At 45.4% G+C, this 25479-nt stretch overlaps 1 protein-coding gene and 1 pseudogene across 2 annotated transcripts in view; both read left to right on the top strand.

Moving 5' to 3' along the window:
- Hgsnat (Heparan-alpha-glucosaminide N-acetyltransferase) overlaps positions 1 to 25479 on the top strand; it is a 131440-nt gene that overhangs the window by 55476 nt on the left and 50485 nt on the right. For both annotated transcript variants that reach the window (XM_077707527.1, XM_077707520.1), the window contains exons 2-5: positions 12665 to 12783; positions 17473 to 17576; positions 21011 to 21080; positions 24181 to 24229. In XM_077707527.1, the coding sequence (XP_077563653.1) occupies positions 12665 to 12783; positions 17473 to 17576; positions 21011 to 21080; positions 24181 to 24229 (342 nt within the window). The remainder of the gene's footprint in view (positions 1 to 12664; positions 12784 to 17472; positions 17577 to 21010; positions 21081 to 24180; positions 24230 to 25479) is intronic.
- LOC144174206 (uncharacterized) lies at positions 577 to 4255 on the top strand (annotated as a pseudogene).

Here is a 25479-nt window from a genome sequence, read left to right as displayed (position 1 = left end):
TACTTGCGTGAGCCCTAGAAATATCGTGCGTCATTCTAAGCACAGCGCGGATACAGTCGTGCGGTTGCGAAACCGCTGCAATGTATGGCTGTAAAACGCGCAATTTGAAGGTCTTCGGGTCTATTTTTATAGCTTCCTCTAGATTTCCCCTACCGCGGTCACTCTTTGTCTTACATTATCAATGCCCTTTTTTTTTGTGCGCACTGCTGCCGTGATGCGGTATATTTGGTTCATAAGATCAGCTATTTGACAAGGTGCACGCAGTCTTGTTTTTTAACTCGCCTGGACGCAACTTTCGTTCGCCTGAAATCAAAGGTTCAACGGAAGCCCGTCCGGTCGGCAGCACACATGGCAAGTATTAAAAACGGACATCGGCCACACACGACCCCGGCGCGGGTAACGTCTCCAGGTAGCGCGCCCCTCTTCGGTCCTTCTCCGGACACACTGGTTCAATTACCGAATTAGCGACCAAACAGGAAGGCAAACGCCCTTGAGCCCGGTGGGGTCCGGGACGACACATGTGGGATCTTCATTTTTTTTGTTTGAGTCGAGTATTTTTTGGGCTTTTTCAACCGTATGCGGGGGTGGGGACTTGGCTGACAGAAATAGCGAAAGAGGGGACTGGAAGAAAAGGGGCTGCATGGGTTGGAACGGTTACAAGTTTTCAGTTCTGTCACACTGGGAGAGTGCCTTGCGCTGCCTCCCCGCTATTTGACGACGGTCGCATTTTAATCTTCATTTTATCACTTTTTATTATTCCTTTTAAGTATTCTGATTTTATTATTCTTTTTGTATATATTTAGCTTGTTACTCAGTCTCTTTTGTGTTTAATCTGGTTCGTTATTTCCCTGCTCAATGGCTGCAAAGACTAGCTTTCATCGAGTGCATTGTGCGGACTATCTCGACAAGCATCGACGGAGGATACCGCAGAAACGAAACTTTCGCAGTGTTAAAGACCTGGACATCAGTGCCCTGAAACGCCTTTTGGGCCCGGACAACTTCAGGAAATAAGAGTGAAGATGATTACTTTTGTCAGCACTGCTTCATGCAGTTTACTAAAGAAATTTCTCTGCAAACGTCTGAGCCTGACGCCGACATTTTTGTGACTGCCGAGGAAGCTGTGGAGCACCTAAACCTTGGCGTACTTCTTCCTGAAGTGTCTCCACTGAAACCGCCAAGTGCAGTGAGAAAACGGGACAGACCAGCTTATGCCAAACGAAAGCAAAGGGAATTGGAGCAAGCTGTGACCAAAAAAGTGCGCTCGAGCCTGGACGCCGCATATAACGCGCAGACTGCATCTGGCTCAACAGAGAAAAAGTGCTTCACCTGCGCCGAGTTCAACCACAACTTTCGACAAGCTTTTGTAACTGCTACATCCTGCAGGGAGCATTGCCAGCTGCTCGCGTTGCTGCCGTCATCCCTCGAGAGGAACGAAGTACAAAAGATCATTGCGGAAGCTTCTGTGTACCTGATCAACAAGTCCCGGAAGTTGAGGGAAAAGCACGGCGTATGGTATCAGCCGGACCCGTACACGAGGCAAAGGGTGAGTCAGGACTGCATATCCACGGCATGTGAATACTTCACGAAAGATGAGCTGGAGTGTTCCAGACAAAGTCCGAATAAGAAAGACGTCATCTCGGTTTATTTATTTAATACATACTGCGGACCACACTTAGGTCCAAGCAGGAGGGCATGGTACAAAAAACAATGCACAGTTACTCAGTATCGCAAGTACTTCATTCGGTTATCTGGTTCCAGTCTGAAATGGTGCGTGGAAAAAACGAAAATTTGAACGTGTCCGTTCTCGCGAAGTACGGAGTTAGTGCATTTGGTTGGTGATGTCTTGTCGGTCTTGTGTTTAATGGAGAAAGAAAAGGGGTTGGATCAAGGGCAAGTTTGCGATTATATAAAAGAGACAGAAAATCAAGGCGGGACTTCTTTCTACGATCCTGAAGGGAAGGAATATTATTAGCTAGCATTAGGTCTGTGGGGGAGTCCGTTCGCGAAAACCTAGAATAAACAAACCGAATGGCCTTCCGCTGAATCCTTTCAAGTTTCTTAATGTTTTGTTTAGTATGGGGGTCCCACACGATACTCGCATACTCCAGCTTCGGCCTAACGAAAGAAAAATAACTAAGAAGCTTAACGTTTGGAGGGGAATTTCTGAGCTTATATCTTAGGAAGCATAATTTCCGGAAGGCAGACGAGCAAATATTATCTATGTGCAAGTTCCATGATAAGTTGCTTGTTAATGTAACGCCGAGGTACTTATAGCTGTCAACCTGTGTGAGTGAAGACGATCCTAATTTATACACGTGTTCACTGGGGTTTTTCTTTCTTGTTACACAAAGATATACACTTTTTTCCAAATTTAATTCCATTCCCCATTCTACACACCACTTACGCACGTTTTCAATGTTTTTCTCGAGTTCGTTCTGATCATTAGTACTTATGACTTCCCGAAACAAAACACAGTCGTCAGCGAACAATCTAATGTGAACAGTAGGGTCAACAACAGTTACTAAATCGTTAATATACAACAGAAAAAGCAATGGTCCCAAAACACTACATTGTGGAACCCCAGAGGTGACAGGAAGACGCCGAGATTGTTCTTCGTTAATTTTTACAAGCTGTTGGCGGTTGGATAGGTAGGCTGCAATCTAAGAAACAAAAATATCCGGAATGTGAATGTTTTTAAGTTTTGCTATTAATTTGTCATGTGGTACCTTGTCGAAAGCTTTTTTGAAATCTAAAAATATAGCATCAATTTGGCCATTGTTGTCAAGACACGCTGCAAACGAATGAATTATTGTCACCAATTGTGTTACCGTGGAATAACCTTTTCTAAAACCATGTTGAAAATTTGTTAGTACGGCATTTTCGTCTAGAAATTCAAAAATCTGTTTGGAAATAATATGTTCAATGATCTTGCAGCATTGAGACGTTAAAGATTTCGGACGGTAATTTTGAAAGCTGGACCGGTCACCTTTTTTAAAAACAGGAACAATCAGAGCCATCCTCCAGTCACTCGGTAGCTTCCCAGTGGACAAAGAAGTGATGGAGAAAAAACTATTGTCACGAAACGCTTCATGACACGATCAATTCGAGAAGCGTTCCGCATTTACAAGGAACGAAATCCTGACTCAAGCATTGGGCTAACAAAGTTTTAGTCGTTGCGGCCTCGTTGGGTCAAATGTAGTCCTCAGCAAGAAGTGTGTGTCTGCGTCTACTGCGCCAACTACGAACTCTATGTTGCCGCTGTGGAAAACGATAGCAACTCAAAAATAGATGCCAGTGGATTGATCGCTGCATTCCTCTGCACTCCGGCATCAGACCACTGCTTCTTAGGGGAGTGCGACAAGTGCCCGAAAGGAGAGTCCCTGACGCTCGAAACACTAAATATCCCCGAAGAAGAAGACATTGTCGTTGCCACGTGGGAGTCCGGCGACCTTGTGAAGAAGACCCTTGACCCTTCAGCATTCCTGAGGGGACTCCGACTATCACTGGATACATGGATCCTGCACAATCACATCCGAAACACCCAGGGAGCTGCCATCCACAATGAAAAGAAATGCGAACAGCGAGGAAGCGTGGTGTTTCGTTTCACTTTGATTTTGCCGAAAATTGGACTGTCATCCTTCCCGACGAGGTACAAAGCTACCACTGGCATAAAACCCAAGTATCGATTTTCACTTGTGTGGTGACGACCCGAAAAAACAGTCATAGTTTTGTGGTTGCAAGCGATGACGTCTGCCATGACTCTGCGCATGCCTGCTTGGCTTTAGAAAAAATCGGGCTGTGGGTAGACGACAATCTCCCACTCTACTCCAAGGTGACTTATTTGAGTGACGGAGCTGCCAGTCACTTTAAAAACAGGTACCAGCTTCATGAGTTGCGAAAGAGCGACGTGCCTGAAACGCAATGGATATTCTCCGCAACAGGGCACGGAAAAAATGCCTGCGATGGAGTTGGGGGAATCGTCAAACACCAGGCGACACTTTACAACCTAAGAGAACCACTAAGAAATGCGATTCAAACGGCAAAAGACATGGTAACTGTGTTGTCTGAGAAGATCAAGGGCGTTCACTTCATATACCTCGAGGGGAACGAAGTTTCCAGCTATCGCGAAACAACAAAGGAAGAATGGCGAACAGTGCGTGCCTTTCCCGGCATACAGTCCTGGCACGTGTGGCGTTTAAATATATGCGAACTATACGCAGCGCGGACTGTTTGTGCCCCTTTGAGGAAACTGTGAACATTGATGCAGCAAGCAACGTGTAAATAAACAGCTAGTAGCTGCACGGTATTAATGGGGTGCCGATGGAACGCTGTCATGTCAAACGTTGACTTCGTTAATGTCACTTGGCTATTCTATTCTCCTTATCTCAGAAGATATTCTGCCCTTTCTACAAAATAAATAAAGGAAATCTGCAGAAAGTCACAATCGTCGTTTTATGTCTCAGCTCCTTGTGACGAGCATGCTTGACAAGGCTCTTTCGCTTTTCAGTGATCAAAATGATGCGAGTTTTTTTAATGGGTCACGCAAGTAAATAAGGAGGAAAATATCTGTGGAAAGCTTCATAAAACTGGAAGAAGCGTTTTTTTTAAATGCGCGTGAATCTGGAGTTCCTCTGTTTTTTCTTCGAAGTGTACACGTTTAGCGGTGCGCAGATTGTTTATTTTCGTTCCAAAATTCACATAAAAATTTCACTTTCGCTTCTGAATTCTCTGTCATACTATCAATAAGTAATCGTTTGCCTTTGGTACGAAAAAATTATCAAATTTCTGCACATTCACTGGAAGTTGCTCTCACTGTTTCGTGTCTCAGGATCTTGTGAAGGCCTGGCTTTTTTCTCGCGCTGTAGGCGCGTCAGGAACAAAATGATGCAACATGTTTTTACTGATCATTGAAGTACATTCAGCGGTTAACATCTGGGGAGAATTTCAGCAAAATCGAAGAAGTGTTTTTTTTTTAATAAGCCTCTGAACTCGGAATGTTTTAGTTTTTTCTTCACACTTGTGCGCCAATTACTTTTTAACCGTATACTGTGCACAGACACCATATTTACGGCCATTATTAGTGCTTGCCAGGAGCAGCCCTCACTCAAATTTGAACGCTCTAGCTCTATTACTTACGATAATACTCACCCGCAAAGTACAGAACAAAATGCGCTCTGAGCATGATTTGGACATTTATTACAGAAAATATGTTTTTCTAGCCAACGATATTTTGGGGGCAAATTGTACACCAGGTGTAGATTACGCATAAAAATTACCATTCCCGCCTGATTAATATATTTTTTGATAGACGTCGCCAAACTTGGCCGCGGCGCATGGGCAAGGTAGCGGCCGGGGTTCACGTGGGTGGGTTCCAAATTTTTTTTTTTCAGTCGGCCAAAATTTTTTCCGCCGAAAATATTTGTGAATCCGCACATTACATACATGCGGGAATGAGGTAAAAAAATTTCAAGCGAATTGAAGAGGTCGACCAGCCATGCTTTGTTCCATCTTATCTGAAAGGGGCCTTCTGCATTCTTCTGTCGATGCCCGCGTCCGTACCACCGGCCGTCCATAGAGTAATGTCCGCATAGATGGTGTGTCGGACGCCCTTGACTTCCGCCACCGCTGCGGCCACGCGGATCTTTGCGATGTTGAAGAGTAGCGGCGAGATTACCGACCCCTGGGGGGTTCCCACGCCGCTCGCGTCTTGTTCTGGTATTTCAATTTCTCCCGCATGTAGCTCGATCTTGCGGCCCGTCAGGAAGTCTTCAATGTACTTGTAGCTTGGATCCGCTCTCCCATATTGAGTCTCGACACTTGCGCCGGTATGGCCGAGTGGTTTACTCGGTCAAAGGCGCTCTGTATGTCCAGTGCCAGTATCACTTTACTGTCGTTTGAAGAAAGAGCGCAAGGACGGGGACGAGAACGTAAAGGAGACAGTACAAGCGCTGACTAGCAACTGGGCGTATTTTATTGCGTTCTGCAATATATACGAAAACACAGGCGACGTCACACTTTAGCGATCAATCAATCAAAAAAAGAAAGAAAAGGAAAAGGACAGGATAAGAAAACCGGTGAAAAATGATCATTGCACACAGCACTGAGGGAAACATTTTGATGCTGCTATCTCCGACATGCTCCGTCTAAGTAGTCGCGTTCCTTCTGTAGCAAAGTAACAGAGGGCTGACTAACGCACGTGTCGCCCCTTTTCGCTATCATTTAAACCTCAAAAATTTCAAATAGCCAACTAGCCCAAACCCAAGCCTTGCTTAGATTCACTTTACTGTCTCGTTTCGTTTTCGATGATCTCTTGTTTTAATTGCAGCATGGCATCTTGGGTGCTTAATCCTTTTCGGAATTCGGTCATCGAGTCCGGGTACAGCCCCTCTTCGAGGTAGTCCTGCCACCTGTTCGCCAGCACGTGCTCGAGGACTTTCCCCACGCACGATGTCAGCGAGATGGGTCGCAGGTTTTCAATGCTCGGTGGATTGCCCTGTTTCGGGATGAGCACCGTTCTTGCCGTTTTCAACTGTATCGGTGGTTTGCCGCTCTGCCAGCACTTGTAGTAGTTCGTCAGTGTTTGTATCTGATGGTGGTGGTGGTTGTGGGATCAGGCGGCGTTAGCCTGGCTGGATATGCCGGCAATTGCTCCGCCCAAGCTCCTCCTAATTAGCCAAAGGTAGTGTCCTTTTACCACAAGTTTGCCAGCTCCGTCTCCTCAAGGAAGCTCAGGAGAAGGCGTGACACGTCTCTTCGCAGCATCCAATGTCCCCTTGGAAAGACGATGTGGTCCAGAGTGCTGTCTGGGGCTGCCAGCTTTCGAATCGCTGAGAGCATTGCAGTCCGCTCGACATGCTCTGGGCAACACATTACGTAGTGGTGTACATCCCCTATCACTGCACATGACGAACACAGAGGCGATCGCGCGAGGCCCACCTTGAATAGGCATGCTGTGGTCTTAGCTGAGCCCGTTCAGATGCGGTGCAGCAATGTTGCCTCCGATCTTGTAAGCCCCTTTGTGACGCAAGGCTGGTGATAGGGATTTTCCAAAGACTTGAAATGTTCGGCCACTGTTCGCCTGAAGTCGTTCCAGTGATTGGGGGAAACTTTAACTGTCGGTGCAAATTGCAGCGCACTCCATGCAATCTGATCAGCGGTCTCATTGCCCTTGACGCCAACATGGGATGGAATCCATTGAAACCGCACATTGAAACCCTTGCTGCTAAGTTCTTGCTCAAGCCGTAAGGAACGCTGGCAGTCCTTTTTCGTGGGGATCCCACGCTGCAAAAGTTCTAGTGCTGCTTTTGAGTCAGTCAGAATTACAACTTCTTGCGGCTTATACGACTTAAGTTTTCTCAAAGCAGCCGCGATGGCAATGCACTCGGATTCGGTGGAGGACACCACATGATCCAGGCGTGCTGCCCAGGAAACCTGGGCATCAGGAATGATATACGCCGCTGCACTAACCCCTCTGTACGGATCGATTGAGCCATCCGTAAAAATTTGAAGGTGATTGGGATAAGTGTTCTCGAAATGTTCAAGAACCAAAAATCTGGCTGCTTCCACTGGCTTGTTTCGCAATTGACTCTCATGTGAGGGACATGTAGCTGACACTGCAGGCTCTCGTAAGACCATGGCGGCATTGAGATGGGAAGTTTCCCCGGCCACTGATGACACAATATTCTCAGTGTTAAGAGCAGTGTGCGCATGAGAGGCCGTCCTTGATCGAAGCCGCCGTATTATTGCTCTTCCAGCGCTGGTTTACCCAAGACGCATTACCTGCGTCAGTACCCTCTGTGACGCCATCAAGCGGAGTGTAGCAGACTGGCTCTCCCGTATTACCTTCTCGTTTGCCGCTCCCTGAGGAGCTCCTATTGCTATCCTCAGCCCTTTCCTATGCAACGCTTCGAGGCGCTCATACTGGGATTCTGAGGGGGAGATCAGAGGCAAGTGATAAAGAATGCGACTCACAATCAGAGCTGAGTGCAGCCTAATCATCGACGCCGGGTGATTCCCCCACTTAGCTCCAGCAATCTTCCTCAAAATGTTCACACGGGGAAGCAGAGCCGAAACAGTCATGTCGACTGCCCGTCGCCAATACAGTCTGCTGTCCAGGGTGACACCAAGGAACCGCTCGTGAGTGGCTTGACGCATAGACAGGCTGCCCAAGGTTAAATTAACACGAGTGGACCGTCGCCTGTTCCCAGGGAAAAGAACAAAACAGGACTTCTCGGCCGAGAGCGTCAGTCCGACGGAGGACAAATATTATCTGAGTCGTCGAGATTCCTCAGGGCCTTGTTCGAGATCCCGTCTGGATCCGCCGCCGATCTGGTGTTCAGCTCTCGTATGGCTTGCGTTACCTCGGGCGTCGTGATCTCTCGGTCCAGCTTTTCGTTCGGGGCTCCTGCGTCCCCGGATGTCCAACTGTCCCGGGCCATTTCTTCTCTGCAGACGGAAGGCGTCCCAGTCGGTCCATTTGTGTTCGATTGCGCGTCCCCCATCGTTCTTCAGCTCGATCTCCAGTATGAAGTGGGCGCTCCCCAGGTCTTCCCCGGTGTTGCGCCACGGGACTTCTCCCCCGTTTTTGACGAAGGTCAGGTCCGGTGTGGAGTCCCGTTGGGTCGACGTGGGGGCCATTCTCGTGGGCTGTTTGTGGTCCATGATTGGGGTGTATACCCTTGCTCCGTTGCCTCGTTCATAAGGTATCTACCCTTGGCCGTGTCTGCTGTAGCCCCACGTCTGGTGCGGTGCGTTGAAGTCGCCTCCCACCATCATCGGTGCGGCTCCTCTGGCGAGATTGTTCGTCGCTCTCAGAATGGTCTGGAACTTTTGGCCGTAGTCTGTAGACGTTCGTTATGTACAGTCCCCTCTTGCAACCTTTTCCCGTGGCGATTTCGATGCAGATGAGTTCGCGCGTTGTTGTTTTACTCATTTGTCGTTGTATTGCGGTCAGGCCCTTTCGTACGAAGATGCAGAACACTCGTCGAATTCGGCCGTTGCGTTGGCAGGCGGCTACTGGCAGTTGCGGCGACCGCGTTCTGAAAATGTACGTCGAACCATAGCCTCCTTTATACTTAGGCTATGCTACGACGCATGCGCGCGCCAGCTGCTGTTGAGAGAGAGGAGGGAAGCAGGAGAGGCGCACCTGCTGCGGACGCGGAGCTGTGGACGCCGTCCGACGCAGGAAGAGGCGAGGCTAAGAAATGCTCTGCATTTAAAAGAGATGGGGGAACCAAAGATCGCGTACGTAAGCATGCAGGGAGGGCGGCAGGAAAAGAGAGAAATCGATGGAGATTCGTAAGCAGCTCTGGGACCCGACTGCTTATGAGCGCGTTCTTTCCGGGGTCGGGCTAGTCGGGCGGCCCGCCACGCCGTGCCCGCGCGCGCATGCGCAGTCGGGTCCCGGTACCCGCCGCTGCTAGCGTAGCGTACGCTACTCGCTATGCTAAATAAACTCTAATGGTGAATGCGAGGGGGAGAGAGGGTTCTGGAGTGGTGGGTAATGAGGGGTAGGGGAGAAGAAGAATTGGTGATGGGGATGCGATTGGAGGCGGGAAGGAGGGGAGTGTAGCGAAAGGGGTAAGGGAGGAAGTGAGGAAAGGGAAGAAAGGGAGAGCAGGATGAAAAAAAGGATAGCGGATGGTGTCGGGGAAAAGAGGAGGGGAGGGAATGCTGAGGGGAATGGGAGGTGGAGGGAAAGTAAGGAGAGGGAGAAGGGGGGAAGGGGAAAGTAAATGAGAGTCGCGGAAGAGGATAGAGGATCAGGCGGAGTAAGAGGCAAGAGGGTGAGGGGAACTGGAGTGTAGCACAAAGGGAAGATAAAGAGGAGCAGAATGACGGGGGAAGACGGTAATGTGAAGGAGATAATGGCCAGAAGGGAAATGGTAGTAGTAGAGTAAGTTGGAGAGAGAGGGAAGAGGAAGGAAATGTGGAGAGGAAGCGAGGAATTGGAGCAGAGCACTAGAGGAGGGGTGTGTAGGAGGGTTGGATCAAAGGGAGGAGAAGGGGAAAGGAGGGGAAAGTAGATTTGTGTCGGCGGCAGTACAGGTATGAAATCAGAAGAATGCAAGGAAGGCGAATTGAAGGAGTGAAAGGCAGGCGGCGTAGGAAGGAGACAGAGGAGGCCTTGCGTTGGAATAGGGTGGTTAAAATGCAATATTTTGACGTTGCAGTGCAGAAAGCAGATATTTGGCCAATTTTCTTTCTCGTATGACCGAAGTCTGGCTATAGAGGTCATAATTTTTGCTCAGGTGTGATATTTTAATAATGGGAACATAGGCTTTTTAATTGCTTTTTAAATTTTGTGTTTGTGTTCTAGTATTTCGAGCATATCAAAATTAAGTCGCTATTATAGGGCCTCCTCGATTATCAGTCCCGGATCGGCCGCGGACTACCCGAGACGCAATCCGGCACTCGATTTTCCCATGTACTCCTATGGGACTTCCGGTCTGAAGGCAGTCCTCGGACTGCCCGCGGACCGTCCAGGACTGGTAAATCGAGGATAAAGTGGGAGGCCACTTTCAAAGGCCTTTTTTTTTTTTTTTTGTACAAAAAAGCTACTTTTTGTTTTTATGTTTCCGGTATCCCCAAACATTCTGAAACCTTAAAAAGTTGTTTCCTTCATCATTATTTTGGGAGTTAACCCCAACCCTCGTATTGAGAGAACAAACCTTATAGCATCCTCGATAAGCTGCACCAGGATGCACCATGGTGCACCAGGGCGCACTGGTGGTGTAGTTAGATAATTGCCAAGGGTTTTCTTTTTTTAGCATTTCAATTGCTTAATATTACCAGTGTTGCTAGCAATTTTGACCAATTTTTTGGCAAAAATTACGAAGACAAATTAACTCTTTTGTACTTCAGATGATTGGGTGAGTTGTCGTGAGGAAAAAATCATGTACAACAAAGGCTTGTGTTTTTAGAAAAAAAAAACATTTCACTGGCCTCCCACCCTAACAAAGGTTGGCCCTGAGAAACCTGCCCCAAAATATCACTGCACCGCTCTGAAGTTCCCATTTTTGAGGCTACAAAGCGGCTCCAAAACATTATTCATGCTTCCTGAGTGGCAACAAAGTGCTCAATCCTGCGCCTACTGCTGCAGGCGTAGTATTACGAGAGTTGGAAGCATTTCCACCCAGTTAAATGGCACACATTTTTTGTGAACAAAATGTGTGCTGCTTACGTCATGTGAAGATGACCATTGAAAATGCAAGGGTGAAGGGTGGGCTCTAGAAGCCGTTTTAGGAGGCCTCTGCAACAGGAACGTCGGCACAGTTCGCAGATTAGGGCTGGGTGTGGTGGAACTTCGTGCTCTTTTGAAGGTTAACTAGAAAGTGGCCTTGGTGACCTTTGATTTTGAGGGAGTTTCTAGTGAGCGTCCTAGCTGACGGTTTTCTGCTGCCGTCGTGGTCTTCATTTCCAATGAGAAGACAAATTGAAAAAAAAAAGCAAATCCGATCGAGGGTGCATGCTCAATCAAAATATTGTCCTTTCTAACAGGGGCAACAAGGTGTGCCAGAAAGTACTGTCAGGGGCAGTTTGTTGGCCACTTGTTGGCCAACAAGTTCCGTTTCTTTCCATTCCATTCCATTACAAGCCAGAATGTCTGGCTTCCAGGATTGGGGAGACATAGGGGTCGCAAGTTTTGCTCTCTGGGGCAAATCTGTGAGAAAGTTGGAGCATAGCATTAATTCCCAATGTTTGATTCGAGGTATAGGGGGTCAGGGTTGTCCTGAATTTGTTTTGAGTGCATGTGACTGTCATGTGACTGTCTTTGAGGCATAGGATAAAAAAGCCCATTAGTGGTTTCACCGTTTATTTGCTTATTCAACGCTGTGATAGAGACATTCAAATCAAATTTTCACTGCAGGCTGCAGACCTTTCGAGAGGGTCTTAGGTGAGATCGCTGCACAGCAAAAGGGAAAGCCGTAAGGGGAATGACGTGTTCTTAAAACTGAAAACTTGGTGGGCAGCCAAAAAGAAAAAGTAAAATTTCTATGAACTTGAAAAAGAATATGAGTTTAAATGAACAGCCAATGATTCTGACAGCAAGCCTTTTTTGGAAGGCTGAGTTATTTTGAACGTGTAAGCATTCCTTGGCGAGTACCCCACTGAAAAAGTGTGATGCCTTATATCTGCAAAATGAATGCATAATTGAGTGGAATAAAAACCAGCGGAAAACACAGGACACAGAAGAAAACGACGGGACAAGCTGGCACTACTCAGTAGTGCCAGCTTGTCCCGTCCCGTCCCGTCGTTTTCTTCTGTGTCCTGTGTTTTCCGCTGGTTTTTATTCCACTCAAACATGTGCCAACTAGCCCAGTCCAGCGCCTTGGTAATGCATAATTGGTCAGATTAGCACATGAAATCGTAATATTATGGTAAATCTAGATGATTGGTACCATTGTAATATATAAGAAATAAGTGCAAAACAAATTGTGGCATGGTGCACTAGCAATTCATTTGAGTATCGCAGTAAAGCAGAATTCAAGCGAGCACTGCCCTTGGTGAAGTGTCTTGCCAGCTATGCATTTGTGTACAGCGGTGAAGTTACCTTTAAAGAGTCTGTGTGCATAGAAGAGAAACATCAGTAGCTAGTTCTTGGAATATCTGCACCCATTCTCTTCCTCACTGGGTGCTCGCTGTGCTTCTGTTGTGCGTGCAGTGTGCCCTGCAGTTGGTTGGCCGGGCGCACAAAGGGAAGAACCTCAGCGTGGCCCTGAGCACCATCCACGAGATGACACTGGAACTGCGCCGGCATGGCATTGTGCTGCCCAACTGCACGTACGTGTCGACCACGCCTGGCCGGGCGTCATCTTTTAAAGGAGCCATGAAGACAAAATACAAGTTGGCTTTATTAGAAAGACCGCTTAGTCCCGAGAAAAATGATACCAATATCATTGCAATCTTCGAACAAATAACCGAGATATTAAAGAAAACGTGTGAAGCAGTCGCAACCCCCTAGCCAATTTCCCGCAACTTTTCTATGACGTCACGGAACCTTGTTTGTGCGGTTGGCGGCCGCCTAAGTGACCTGTCGTGACTACACATGACTGGACATCTGTAATGGGGCCTCTAGTTCCATTTGACCACATTACTTGAATGCTAACGTGCAGTTAACGCACTGAAAATTATGTTTTATTGTTGGCCCGTATGACGTTATTCTTGCTCATAACACGCCACTGTGGCACAAAATTTGAAAGTTTTTAAATACTTCTTGCTTTTTTTTTCATTGAAAAACATCTTTTGTGGCTCCAATGGAACTGAGTGAGATACTGAATCCTAGTTCTTTCAAATTAAACGAAGTTGTATTTTCTCTTCATGGCTCCTTTAAAGCCCAACTTTTTGCCTCTACCCCCTCAAGGGTTCGTTAGTGACCGTTGGTGTCGACAGAAAACTCCCGTGAACAAATAAAAGAAGTTACCCAGGTGAAAATATGTTTTTTTTTTTAGCTGGATTATTAAACCAGAAATTTCCTCTAGCTAAAAATAGCAGAATTTCTAGCTAGGAATTCAGTTTCTGGTTCATTTCTAGGTGAAATGAGATTTACTTCCAGCTAGCATTCGTTGTTCCAGCTAGAAAAAAAAAACCCCAAGCTGGAAATAATTCTCTCTAGCTAGACTAAGAATTTTTGTACTTAGAAGCTGTCGATTCTAGCTAGAATCTAATAATCCAGTCAGGGATGAACCCAGAAATTATGATTTTTTGCTAGAAATGCTCTTTGCATTTTCAAGGGGGGGGGAATCGCCAGGAATGGAGCCTGGAACTAATAGAGAAACGGAGCAAGAGGCTGTTGTCTTACCAATTGAGCCACAAGCCCCCGCGGAGACTTGGGAGACAGACGGTGCAGTCACTGAGCACATCTGTGGGTTTGCCGCTTGCGCTGTCGCTGAATGCTACGTGATAGCGTCACGCGACCTCTCGCGCCGCTGTTCGCTCCGCCCACGGCACGTGTAGCAGCCATGTGCGCGCCTTGCGCATGCGGTAGGAGTTCGTAAAAAATAAAGGAAGCTCACACCAACGCGTGGGATCTCACTTCTCCTCCGTCTCGGCCACCGATCTCGTCACCTCCGGCGGCGGCAGCAAAGGCGGAGGAAGAGAAGCGAGATCGTCTAACACCGTGTTTGAGCTTCCTTTAATTTTATAAAAAAAGTTTCCACTCATGTGCTTCACTAATCCAACTCAGCCAACCACTATTCATGGATCACGCATTGATTTAACCTTAGCGAAGAATATCTCTTTGAAGTAATAGGGTGTGGTTAAGTGCATTTCACTAGTCTCTGGTTTCACTCTTTGTAGAGCCACGTGTGTGAATTCAAGTGACGTCGCATGGGTAACCGTTGAGGGTGCCGTTTACAGCTTCGCTTTCCAACCACCTTCACAGGGTGGATTGGCGAGCATGTTTTTGGTTTTGCGTACTTGTCTTAAATTTTTTTTTTTGCCAGAGATACCAGGAGACCTGATTACCGACTTTGCCTGAATCTGCCATGGGAATTGTTTTCTTCATAAAATTTTCAGTTTTTCATGCCACCTAAGAGAACAATATTTTGTCATTGCAAGTAACGGTTTAGCGTATACTGAATGAAGCACACTAAAATGTGAATAGGGGTTAAAAGTTATTTAATAAAGGATGTTCACTGAAATTCTTTAATTCCAGATTCTTACGCAGACTTAAGAAAAACTGAACAATCAAAAATACAAATGGCAAAAAAAAAATGCCTTTGGCATTGGTGTTCTAGATACATGTTCCAAGAGGGCTTCATAGAAAAATAAATAGTCTGCACACAATGCTTTTTCAGGCGCAGTATGTGCTGGCACCATGTGGCAGTTAAAAAGCGTCTCGATTTCAGGCTGCATTTTTTGAATGGCCTGCCTGGGGGTGGAAACTGGAAAGCTTTTTGCTCTTAGCGACAATTAATGCTACACTAATGCAGTAAAACAGAACCCTTTTCAATGGCCAGAGTAGCATTTTGGGACCAGCACACAGTTCCCCAAGAAGTGCATGGAGGCAGGCGAAGAGCTCAGGGCTGAACACGAAAATTGGCAGTGAATAACCGAGGAAATGGTTTTACTGATCACCATTGTTGGAAAAATTGTTCGTCGGATTGGGCTTCCACTTTGGGGATAGGTGAATGTGGAAAAGGAAGTTGAAGTAAAAAAAAGAGAAAGTTGCAGCTGCTCAGAATGGCGGCCTCCTGTCTCATTTCTTTTATCCTGACCAGCTTTAACAACCACTTTCAGAACCTAAATGGGACAATAGAACATCTTATGGGTACGTGATCATAAAAATGTAATGCTGATGCCATGCATTTACAAGCAATAATTTCTTCCCCTCCCCCTCCCCCACCCCCCCCCCTCTCTCTCTCTTTCTGGTACGCTCCGTTCGTCATGTGGATAAATGCGACGCACTTGCACAGTATTTTTGCTTAGAAGCATGTATGTATGTTACTTGGTCAATAATGGGAATAATACACTAGGATATTTTTTTTTGTTTTGAGAACGTGAACCTTTAGTTACCTGTACTTTCTCTGGAATCTAGTCAGGTTTAGTTCAGATTATCTCTAGTTTTGTCTTGGTTTCTTTTCCTCTTAATTTCTTTCTCTCTCGCGTTGTTTTCATGTCTATAGCCTTATTAGATGTAGAATGAAGGTAAGCTTTCTATCTTAGGTGCAATACAGACCATTTCGCCTAGCTCTGATGTTCTCTTGGTTGTTTCTCATGGCCGTAATGGTGTTATTCTTCACTTGTCTGAAGTCTAAATAGGTGCAGCTGTTTAAGGTTTCGCTTATCTTTAGTTTTTTCTTGTTGATTGGTCTGTCAGCTATGATGCTTTAATTCTGGGAATGTGTATTCTTCTAACTTGTTGAAAAAGTGGTCTGCTGGTTATTAACTCTTTCGGGACCGCTCCATAGGCCATCGATCGCATATGATCAATGGCTTCGCGAGCCTGCAGAATACAAATTTTCGCTCGATGGAACACCTAGCGACATCTAGAAGATAGTTTGAAAACTGGAGTTTTCTCTTTTGTGAAGTTTCTTTTTTTATCACCAGGCGGCAACGCATCAGATATTTTATTCTGACGGGCAGTGGTTTCGAATGTAAACAAACATGGCGTCATACTCGCGTGAGCGCGATAAGAAATCCGCCTCGTCTCGTCTGGCATATCTTCGCCTTCTACTGTGGATTTTAACGATGAGAGTGGCAGTGAAGAGTCGGAATGCGGCTTTAGAGATCGGATTTCAGCTCGAGTGAGGATTCGGGTGTCGATCAGCCTGGAACATCAAATCGCGCTCAAATGTGGGTGTTGGTTTCGGTTTCAATTGGCTCTGGAGTAGGCATGTGCGCTCGAAATATGTTCTGGCTGGTTTATATTTGTTCGCTAGGGTGTTAACTACCTATGGTGGTGATCTCCTGCCACCAGTGCAGAAACGGATCAAGTTTTCTGTACCTGGGCAACGACGTAGCCATGGCCCTAGTGCCAAAGAGATCACACACAAATAAAAAAACCACTTACAGCTAGCCGCATCAAACTTTCGCGATGAAGAAACAAATCATTGTGCTGGATTTTGTATATCCTGAAATAATTTTATTCTTTTTTAATATTTTTATATTTACGCTTTTTTCTATCTTTTTCTGTAGTTTTTTTACGAAGTTCTTACTTTAAGATTTTTTCATGGTTCTATCGTCAGTGTTGAAGTAAAATTTGGTATTGTATGTCAAAGAACATATAATTAGCTGCATTTTGGTATATGCTAAGGCAGGATGGTGGCTTTGCTTTATGTAATAAAAAAATTTGTACCGAGACCTCCCTTTTTCATCACTTTTTCCGGCGGTCCCGAAAGAGTTAAATGAATGTTGAGTAAAAGCCATATGAATGTTTTTTTTTTTTTTTCTGCTTACCACAAATGAAAAACTGCAAATAAATGGTGTGTGACCCTAAAAGTCTGCTCCCCAAACAGGCTCCAAAATTCACCTTCTGGTGCTTTGAAAGCTGCTGCAAAAGTACCCTTTCACTGCTCCAAAGCTGCTGCAAAAGGCTCAAGCCCGCTTCCACCTCCTGGCATGTCATCTGTACTTCAGTGGTGCCCTTGTTCCTTTTCCACTGTTGTATCGCTTCCTTCCTTTCTTTCTTTCTTTCTTTCTTTCTTTCTTTCATTCGCAGTTCCTTTCTTTCTTTCTTTCTTCCTTTTGCGAGACACTTCTTTCTTTCTGCCTAACCATGAAATGGCACCGCCACTTATTCACTTCCTGAACCAGAATGATGCCGCATCTTGTTCTTTGTGCCCCTCATGCAGTGGCTTGGGTGCCTGCCGTTCGTATTAAAAAGTTCCACTAACCGGGGAGTCATTCTTGTGTGTAGATCTACCACAATTGCTTTTGGCCGCAGCCTCCTGCCGCATGTGTGGCCCTTTTTTGTGCCACGCTTTGTTCTTCTTGTGTGCAAGCAGCTGGGTGCACCCTGTGCGTTCGCAGTTACCGCAAGTATTTGGGGGAACAAGGCTCCTACCTACTGCACGTCTCCCCCGGGGGCCACTGTGGCTGGCAGGTGGCCGAAGAGCCGACCAATGTGGACAACCGTGAGTGTGCAGTGCGATGCTGCGCAATCAGCTCTGCTCTGTGTTAAGTTATTGCAAATTTCTCAGCAGCGACATTTAGTTACTCTCGCATTTACCTGCGGCGTTCTACTTCATTATTACTAGGCTGCGTACACCGCTCCCTCACACTCCAGCGAGTTACCAGTGGAGAATCGTTTGAGCACTCATTAAAGCGAAGCTTTGTATGGCTAGGGTTCTGCGCATTTTCCCAGCTTACGCTCTGGGAAAATGCACAGAATACAATATAGGATCATGATATTGGATAGGAATCGGATACGATACAGAATACAATATAGGACACGAATCACGATATAGCTGGCTTACCTTGCGGTAAGCCAGCTGTATCGGGAATGTGTAGCAGAAAATGGCTGAAACTCTCGTTTCATCGAAACTTTCCCAGCAAAAATTAGGCGACAATCAGCAACTAAGGTGACTCTAACAGTACTGCTTAGAGCTTCATTCACTTGTCATGATTAGTTAGTGCAAAACAAATGGGTTTTTACCTGTTCAGAGTTCCGTGTCACCTCTGTGTTCTGTGCTAAAAAAAGCCTTCCTGCAGCCAGTTCTGGTTTTTCTGAAGCGAATAATCGGTTCCATACGACAAACTCGGTGCAAGTTCTTGTGGTCCACCACACTTTGCCTTTGGCTCAGACTTTTTCTTGAATGGCTGTTTTTTGTGTGTATTTCCGCAAAAGGCTTATACCAGTCAGTGCCCTCTTGATCCGCATGGTACTAGAACGCACTCTGAAACAACGTTACTAGTAACGTTGCTCTGAAATATAGGGTAGTGCCTCTTCAAAGAGGTTGCAGTGTACTTCCCTGAGGTTTCTGGAGTACTGGAGCCCGTACTTGTGTTGAACATGAGTCATTTGGAAAGACAAGGTGTTTATTTAAAAAAAGGAAGGTACATATGTTAGTTGACATAGCTTCACGAGAAACAGGAGGGACAAGAGAGGGGGAAAGGACCAGTGATGCTGGGTGTTAGTTTGTTGTTAATTATTACCGAGTGATCTTTTCATGGCCAAATAATTGACGTACACAAAAACATTCAAAACGATTACGTCACCGCGCATTTCATTTTCAATTTTCCTGTTGGTTGCACAAGTGCGTGAGGCCATCGCCTCCTGTATTGAGGCGATGGTGAGGCATTTACTGTTCACTTTGTTGGTGCTTATTAGTAAAGCCAACTTCCACTTGTGCCTAAAGTAGTGCTCCTCTTGAACGGTGTCAATGTGCACATTTTGAGAACATGGGGAAAGACACTTGGTAGCTTTGGGGATCCTTAACTTATCGTGGAATATATTTCAAGGTCAGGCTCCACAACTGAGTAAGCAAGGGAAACAAAGCAGGAAAAAAGTCTTCAATGGAAAAATTGAACCTTCAAGGTTTCGAGCAAAAGGTTTTTTTTTTTTTTTAACGATGCATTTGAGAATTATTCGTTTAGCAATTTCTGAGGTTTTTTTTAACACCTTAAAGGCCAACTGAACTCAAATTTTTTTTTGTCCAAATTTGGTAGTCTATGCTTTTAAAATCACCATGGCGAAATCCTAAGCTTCGTAAGCGCAGAGCACACTAGGTGCCATCGTTCAAAGTAGTTCCGTGCAGACGATGTTTGCACCTGGAGGAGAGTCGCCGAAACAAGTTTCAAGCGGCCTGTGATGGAGGTTAGGGAACCTGTCCCGTGAAGCTCGCACTTCTCTGGCGACTTGCACGACGCTCTGCCGGGCGAAGGGACACGTTTGCCCTGGGTTATCTGCTACACCACCGCGCTGTATCGCCGTCGCCATCACATGCTTAAAACTAACCACATATGTAGCAAAATCTTCCTTTTTTTCAGTGCAATAAAAGAGATTAGAAGTCTACCTACAATTCCCGTGCTTCCGAACGTTCTGGAGTTAGCAAAATTTTTTTTACTTGAAAAGGATATTTCTGCTGAAAAAATAGCGCAACACGCACAATTGGCTTACGTTTGTCATTACTGTTGCATCTATCACAGGAAAAAAGGATTTTTTATAACTTCTTGACCTCATGCACTTCCGCGTCCAATATTTGCAATATTTGGGCTTGGCCAACACCACCTCCATCCGTTAACTTGTCCAAAATTTTTCCACCTAACTAGAGTTGTTGTACACGCAGGTGTAGTCATTTCTGCGAGTTTTGCCTCGCTCACAAAGTGAACCAAAATCGCTCTTGCTCGTGGTAACAAATACATCCGCATAAATATCAGTCATCATCTTCGTGAAGTGCGAAAGCTAACGAAACTGCTCCTCTCCTAAACAAACTTGATTTCTTTTTTCAATTCCCAAATGAAGTATTTACTTATGTAGAGCGCTACATTTAGTTTACTTGAAAGTAGAATGTTTTCAAGAGCACATGCCTGTGTTTAAAGTAGAAAACAGCGGCAGATAGGTAACTTTTTTCGCGTTTTAGGGCATCATTCAGCTGTGGAAGCTGGCTTATAGTTTCAGATCCCTTCTATATTTCGATTCTTGATGTAGAGCAAGGTGAAAAATCTTGGGCTGATATTCACGAAGCTGTTTGCACGTAATGTATAGTAAAAATAGTGATTGATCTCCGCCTGCGTGTGGTTTGTTCCCTTCAAAGAGAGCGATGTGACAGCCGAGGCACCGGCTAATCAAAGCTGCTTTTCGATATTGTACGAGCAAGTAGCTTTGTAAATCACGGCCCGCTATTTTACTCAAAATGCCAAGGATTAATACAACGGCAGTTATTCTGATGGAAAAATAACTTTCGTGCGGTGTACTTCATTTCGATTTATACCAACGCGATGTCATAATTGCGCCTAACTCCATTATCCTGGGCAAACATTAGTGGGAGTTCGTGGGTGTAAATAACAGTGCGAAACGCGATGCTACCATGCGCATTTGAAGGCGGCTCTGAGCGGCCGCTGGTTCTATCTCGACCGCTTCCATTCCTTCACGTATGTCACATCCGGCTGCCGATAATGGCCGCCTTTTATATTTAGTTTCGGTTCCGAAAACGCCAATGTCGTGAGCCGTTTGCGTCGCGCGCGTTCATGTTTGAAACGTAGTATTTTGTATTTCGCACTCTTTTTGTGCGTACTACTATTAGGTGGCATTGTTTTTACGTAGTCAAAAATTTGAGTGCGGTTGGCCTTTAAGGTGTATAATATGATACGAGATATTACGAAAGTACAAAAGTCCTGAAATTTCGAGATGTAGGAACGATTAGTAAAGGAATGCTGCGCATTGATCTTATCATTGGTACACTCAAAGAAACCCTATAGGCTGGCTCTCACCAGTTCCTGACATGCCGACAAAAAAGGATTTTATGCACTTGAGGTCATTCAAATATATGGGCAGTTGGGTAACCAGTGAAGCTTGAGCTTGGATATATTTTAGAAAAAAATGTATATGTTTGCTTTCTTTTTGCAGCACTCTTTGCCGCAGCAGGTGTGCTTCTGTTCCTGATTTTGCTGTGGAATGTGATACCCTGGATAAAAAGGTGACACGCTATATCTATACTTTATTGTTTTCCCATTTTATGCCTGCTATCCCTTTATGTCTGAGGAGTAGAAGAACAAAGGCAGTGAGGCAGTGTGGTGATCAACGCGGCTGTTTGCAAGGGATGTGTGTTTACGTGAGTGAAATAAAATCTGGCTCAAGGTCGGGGGGCGTGGGGATCCTGCAATTTCCTCACCCCCTTTTGTTTGATGCTAAACGCTCAGCATCGTTGTGAGGTGTTGGCATTCTCAGGAGTTGCCACACTGCTGGAAGGTTTTTCATGCAATGTGGTCAAACTGTGCCACTTGTGGTTCTGATTAGCCCTTTCTGGTATCTTCTGGTTCCCTGGGGAGGTGCCTGTAGGGGTATGGGAGTATGAAATTTGGGACTGCGAATTAAATTGCAAAAAATGAACAGCTTTGCTCTACTGTGTTAGAGTTTATAAAACAGGTACAAAAAAAAGAACTTAGTCAGTTTGCTTGATAACAAAGCACTCTTGATAAGAGTGCTTGATGTGGAAATGGTACCAAGAATTAAAAGTAAAGGATGGAAAAAAAAAATGAGAGATTTGGCAAGGAGGAAAAGCAGGTTCCTCAGCATGCTGCTGTGAATAGGGGAAGTGTATTTGACTGACTCCAGTCTTTTCAGGGGCATAAAGGAGGCTGGGTGTGCTAGTGGCAGGTACGGTGAACTGAGAAGGGGTAACACTCGGCTGATCACTCGTGACACCACATTGGCAGTAAACCTCTTTTCGGCTTGTAAACTTCAAACAGCTAGCGGTTCCCTTCGGATAGCATGCACCAGTTATCATGCACTTGTTTTGTGCAAGGCTAACGCGTGTTTCCCGCATTGCTTCGGCGTCTTGCGATAAAGCCAACCCAAAGGGGCCTGCTGTGTGGGGGAAGTTTGAAAGTTTTTGCATGTCATTGGCTGAGCCAATTTTTATTGCTTATTCGTGAATTTTAAATGTTCAAAAACTTCGAGAGGTCAAACTGTACTGTGAATAGAATTTAGTGGCAAGAACGATTCACAAATATTTGAAGTTTTCAGTAGTTGAACGCCTTCGCTTTTTAGTAGGGGTGTGCGAATAATCGAATATTCGAATACGAATTGAATATTACCTCCGCGAATAATTCGATTTATGAATCAAATATCTACTATTCCATTTTTCAAATGTGGAGTGGAGTTTGTGAATGTCCCCTGGCTCTGCAAAAGCGAGAGACGTCGGCGCACACTAACACTGCTGCTATACCGTCTGCTCAGCAAGTTTCATCTAAATTGCGCTTTCAGCAACTGCATCTTGCAGAGGCTGTAAATTTTATCCCGCTGCATGGAGTAATCTGCGATTGCATCAATAAGATCTTAATTTCGAGCCGTCGCCGTCGACTGTGGCTGCCATTTTGAATTCTGCTACTGGTTGTTTACATGTTAGGGCACCTTCCGGTAAAGTCCGCTGCCATTTTGATAGCTCTTCTGTTAATTTAAAAGAAAAGGCAGTTCTGGCTGTTTTTAATGCAGTTGGTGTATGGTTACTGCGTGTTTACTTGTATTTTAGACCACAGTAGATAGTGCAGGCTTGTCCACGGCGACTGCAGTGTGAGCTTTCATTCCGCTACGTATGATTTGCGCTTCATGGTGCCGATGTGCTTCCGACGTGCCTCACCCTGGTCCATGATTGTGGTTGTGCCAGGTTTTTGCATCCTTATTGTTCATGCCTGCAAAGTGCTCACTTCTGAGTTACGAGGCACTGTATATAGTTGTTACCTATGATTGCAGTACAGCAACTAAAGTGAAAGTGCTTTTTTTTTTTTGTTCTTTCAAATGTGTATCGCGCCCGCTCCGGATTCCTGGAGTACTGCCAATGTGAGTTAAAAAGTGTGTTCTCCGAGTTAAACGTCATGTCTTCCAAACATGCGAAGTAGCTTCTGGTTTTGTACAAAACCTAGGTAGAATCGAGGCCTGTAAAAATAAAAATTGATGTTCAGTATTCGATTCAATATTCAGCTTGTTTTCCCACATTCGATTCGATATTCGATTTGAAAGTTGCTATTCGGCATTCGCACACCCATACTTTTTAGTCATTTTTTGGGGGGGAACTTGATTCACCAAAAATGTGTCCTAGATTTTGTATGCTTGAAACTTTGTATTTGCCCTCTCTTTCCATCTCTCTTATCTTAAAATGTTATCAGTGGCTGTGCTCTTAGCTGCTGCCTGGGCGGAAGTTTTCAGTCTGCGCTCAAGATAAGGTGACTAGGATGAGGAGGTTTGCAATGCACGGATCAGCATCACTTTGCAGGTCGGCTGCTAGGGGAGATAAGACGCTGCTGCAAACTCGTAAAAAAAGGGGAGAGAACACGAAAAAGGGTGAAAAAGTTAAGAAGCAACAACAAAAAAAATAATAAAACAAAAGCGAAAATAAGACGCCTAATCAAGGAATAAATCTACGGTTAAAATTTGTCTTCGAAATGCTGTGGGCGTGCTTTACATGATCTTCCGGTTGTTTTATTTTTTTCTTCAGGGGTATTGAAAGGGCTGGTCGTGGTGGTGACAGCAGATGTCTAGGAGTGTAGTAAGCTTGGAGTGTAGTCTGTGGCGGAGCAGTTTTTGGTAGTCGTTATTTGGTAATAGCCGGAGTTCGTGGCCTTTTCCAACAACCTCCCTTGTATACGTTACTGATGCATGCTGATAGATAGGCTGCCTAGCTCTCACTGATGGTGTTTCTACTCCGTTGACAAAGAAAGTTCGAGTAAACAATTTCTTTAGGAAGAATGCGGACAAACAAAATAACGGATGGTAATGGTTGCTGTCAAAGTGCAACTACGTTGTTAAGCAGGTAGAATACAGTGAAAAAAATAGCCGCGGCTCGCGTCCTGCTGCGGTCTTTGCAAATAGAGGAGGCACGCATTCGGGGCCTAGCTTCAGGTGGCTGGCTTTCGCACCTCCCATTCTAGCCACCTTACCAAAGACTTGGGCTCCTTCTTTCTTGCCTCTTAGCTTCTGAAAGTGTGACCCTGTCGAGAGGAGCCAACGTGAGCAATTTTGTGCTCCTGATCTTTCCCTGAAGTGCTGCCACCTGCTGGAATGACTTCTGTTCCTTCCAGGCTGACCTGGGCCGTGAATCAGCTTGGGAGCTCTCCCTCCGACTCTCAGGTAGGAAGTGGCACGAGCACAGGGACTCTGCCAGGGTGCTTGCTGGACTATGCAGTCGGTCACTCTTTGGCTCGGTGAAATTGCTGTTCTGCTGAGCAGCAGGCAGAGCTTGCAAAAAGTGGTGTAGATTTTGTGGTTGCGTGCATCTGTGATGGATGTTCCTTACGGAGGAAAGAAATTGGGTGGCAGCTGTGTGCAGCGTATGTAGGCTTTACTGCAGGGTGCCCTTACTGGTGCCCTGAAACTATGCGAGAGGCTGCAGAGTTGCGACATGGGGGTAAAAATAGACTTCCCCACTTGCCATGGAAGGAGCTGTAAATGTATTGGGCTGCCCCTTCAGTGAGTGGTGAGTTGGGAACCTCCCACCTTGAAGCGTACTGGCTTTCCTGGTCCCATCAAAGGAGGTGCACTGCAGTGACCTCGCCTGATAACTGGTGCTTGGGTTGAAACCAAATCAGTTGCTTAAAAGTGTTCTTTTCAGCTTTGCTAAAATAAGAGCAAAAACTGCTTTGCTCAAGAATCTTGAAACAGCAGCGCCAAGCACTGTGCCTCAGCTTCAAAAACATCAGCTGAAACACTGAATGCCATCTCTCAGTCAACTTGAAATGACAAGCAGTCGCTAATACCCGCAGTTTTTTTTTTTTTGCGACATTGCAGTGTTAGCCTTGAATTGGTTACAGATTAACTGTCTTGGTTTAGAATGTTATGCTTCCTTAAATGTGAATGCTTGATGATAAATCAATGATGCTCTTCGTAGTGTTCACTGATTGGCTAGTGCCCGTCCTATCTTTGAATATTTTCAGATCCTTTCAATACACGACCTCTGATAGCTCACAATATCTTTCAGGTGCCTTAGCTTAGCATGTTTTCTACTGAGGCACTTGACATTTTACTGTCCTAAGAAAAACTTTAATATTGACAGTTGTACCTAATTTAATCAAGTAAGCGAGCTCTTTTTAAACAGCATCAAGCTGAATAAAGGAAGGATTTTTTAAGAGCGCTGGCAAAAATATGGGCTTTTAAGATGCGACACTTTTGCATCAGAACAAGCTCATCAAAGGGTCTTGAAAAGACACTGACTGCCTGTTTAAATGCGCCTAAAGTAACCGCACCCAACATTACATAACAAAATGACCCTAAGGTGTTAAAAGTTGGATTTGAAAAAATCTCTTGAACTGATTTCTCACTCTAAAATAAAAACATTCTATGTATGAAAACTGTACGTAGCACCTCAAGGTTGTGAGGACAAT

This window comes from Haemaphysalis longicornis, unplaced genomic scaffold (genome assembly GCF_048455015.1).
Source record: "Haemaphysalis longicornis isolate Haplotype H1 unplaced genomic scaffold, Haemaphysalis longicornis Haplotype H1 scaffold_1, whole genome shotgun sequence".
Taxonomy (NCBI): Eukaryota; Metazoa; Arthropoda; class Arachnida; order Ixodida; family Ixodidae; genus Haemaphysalis; species Haemaphysalis longicornis.
The sequence above is the reverse complement of the archived record's forward strand: the minus strand, read 5'-3'. Positions and strand labels throughout refer to the sequence as shown.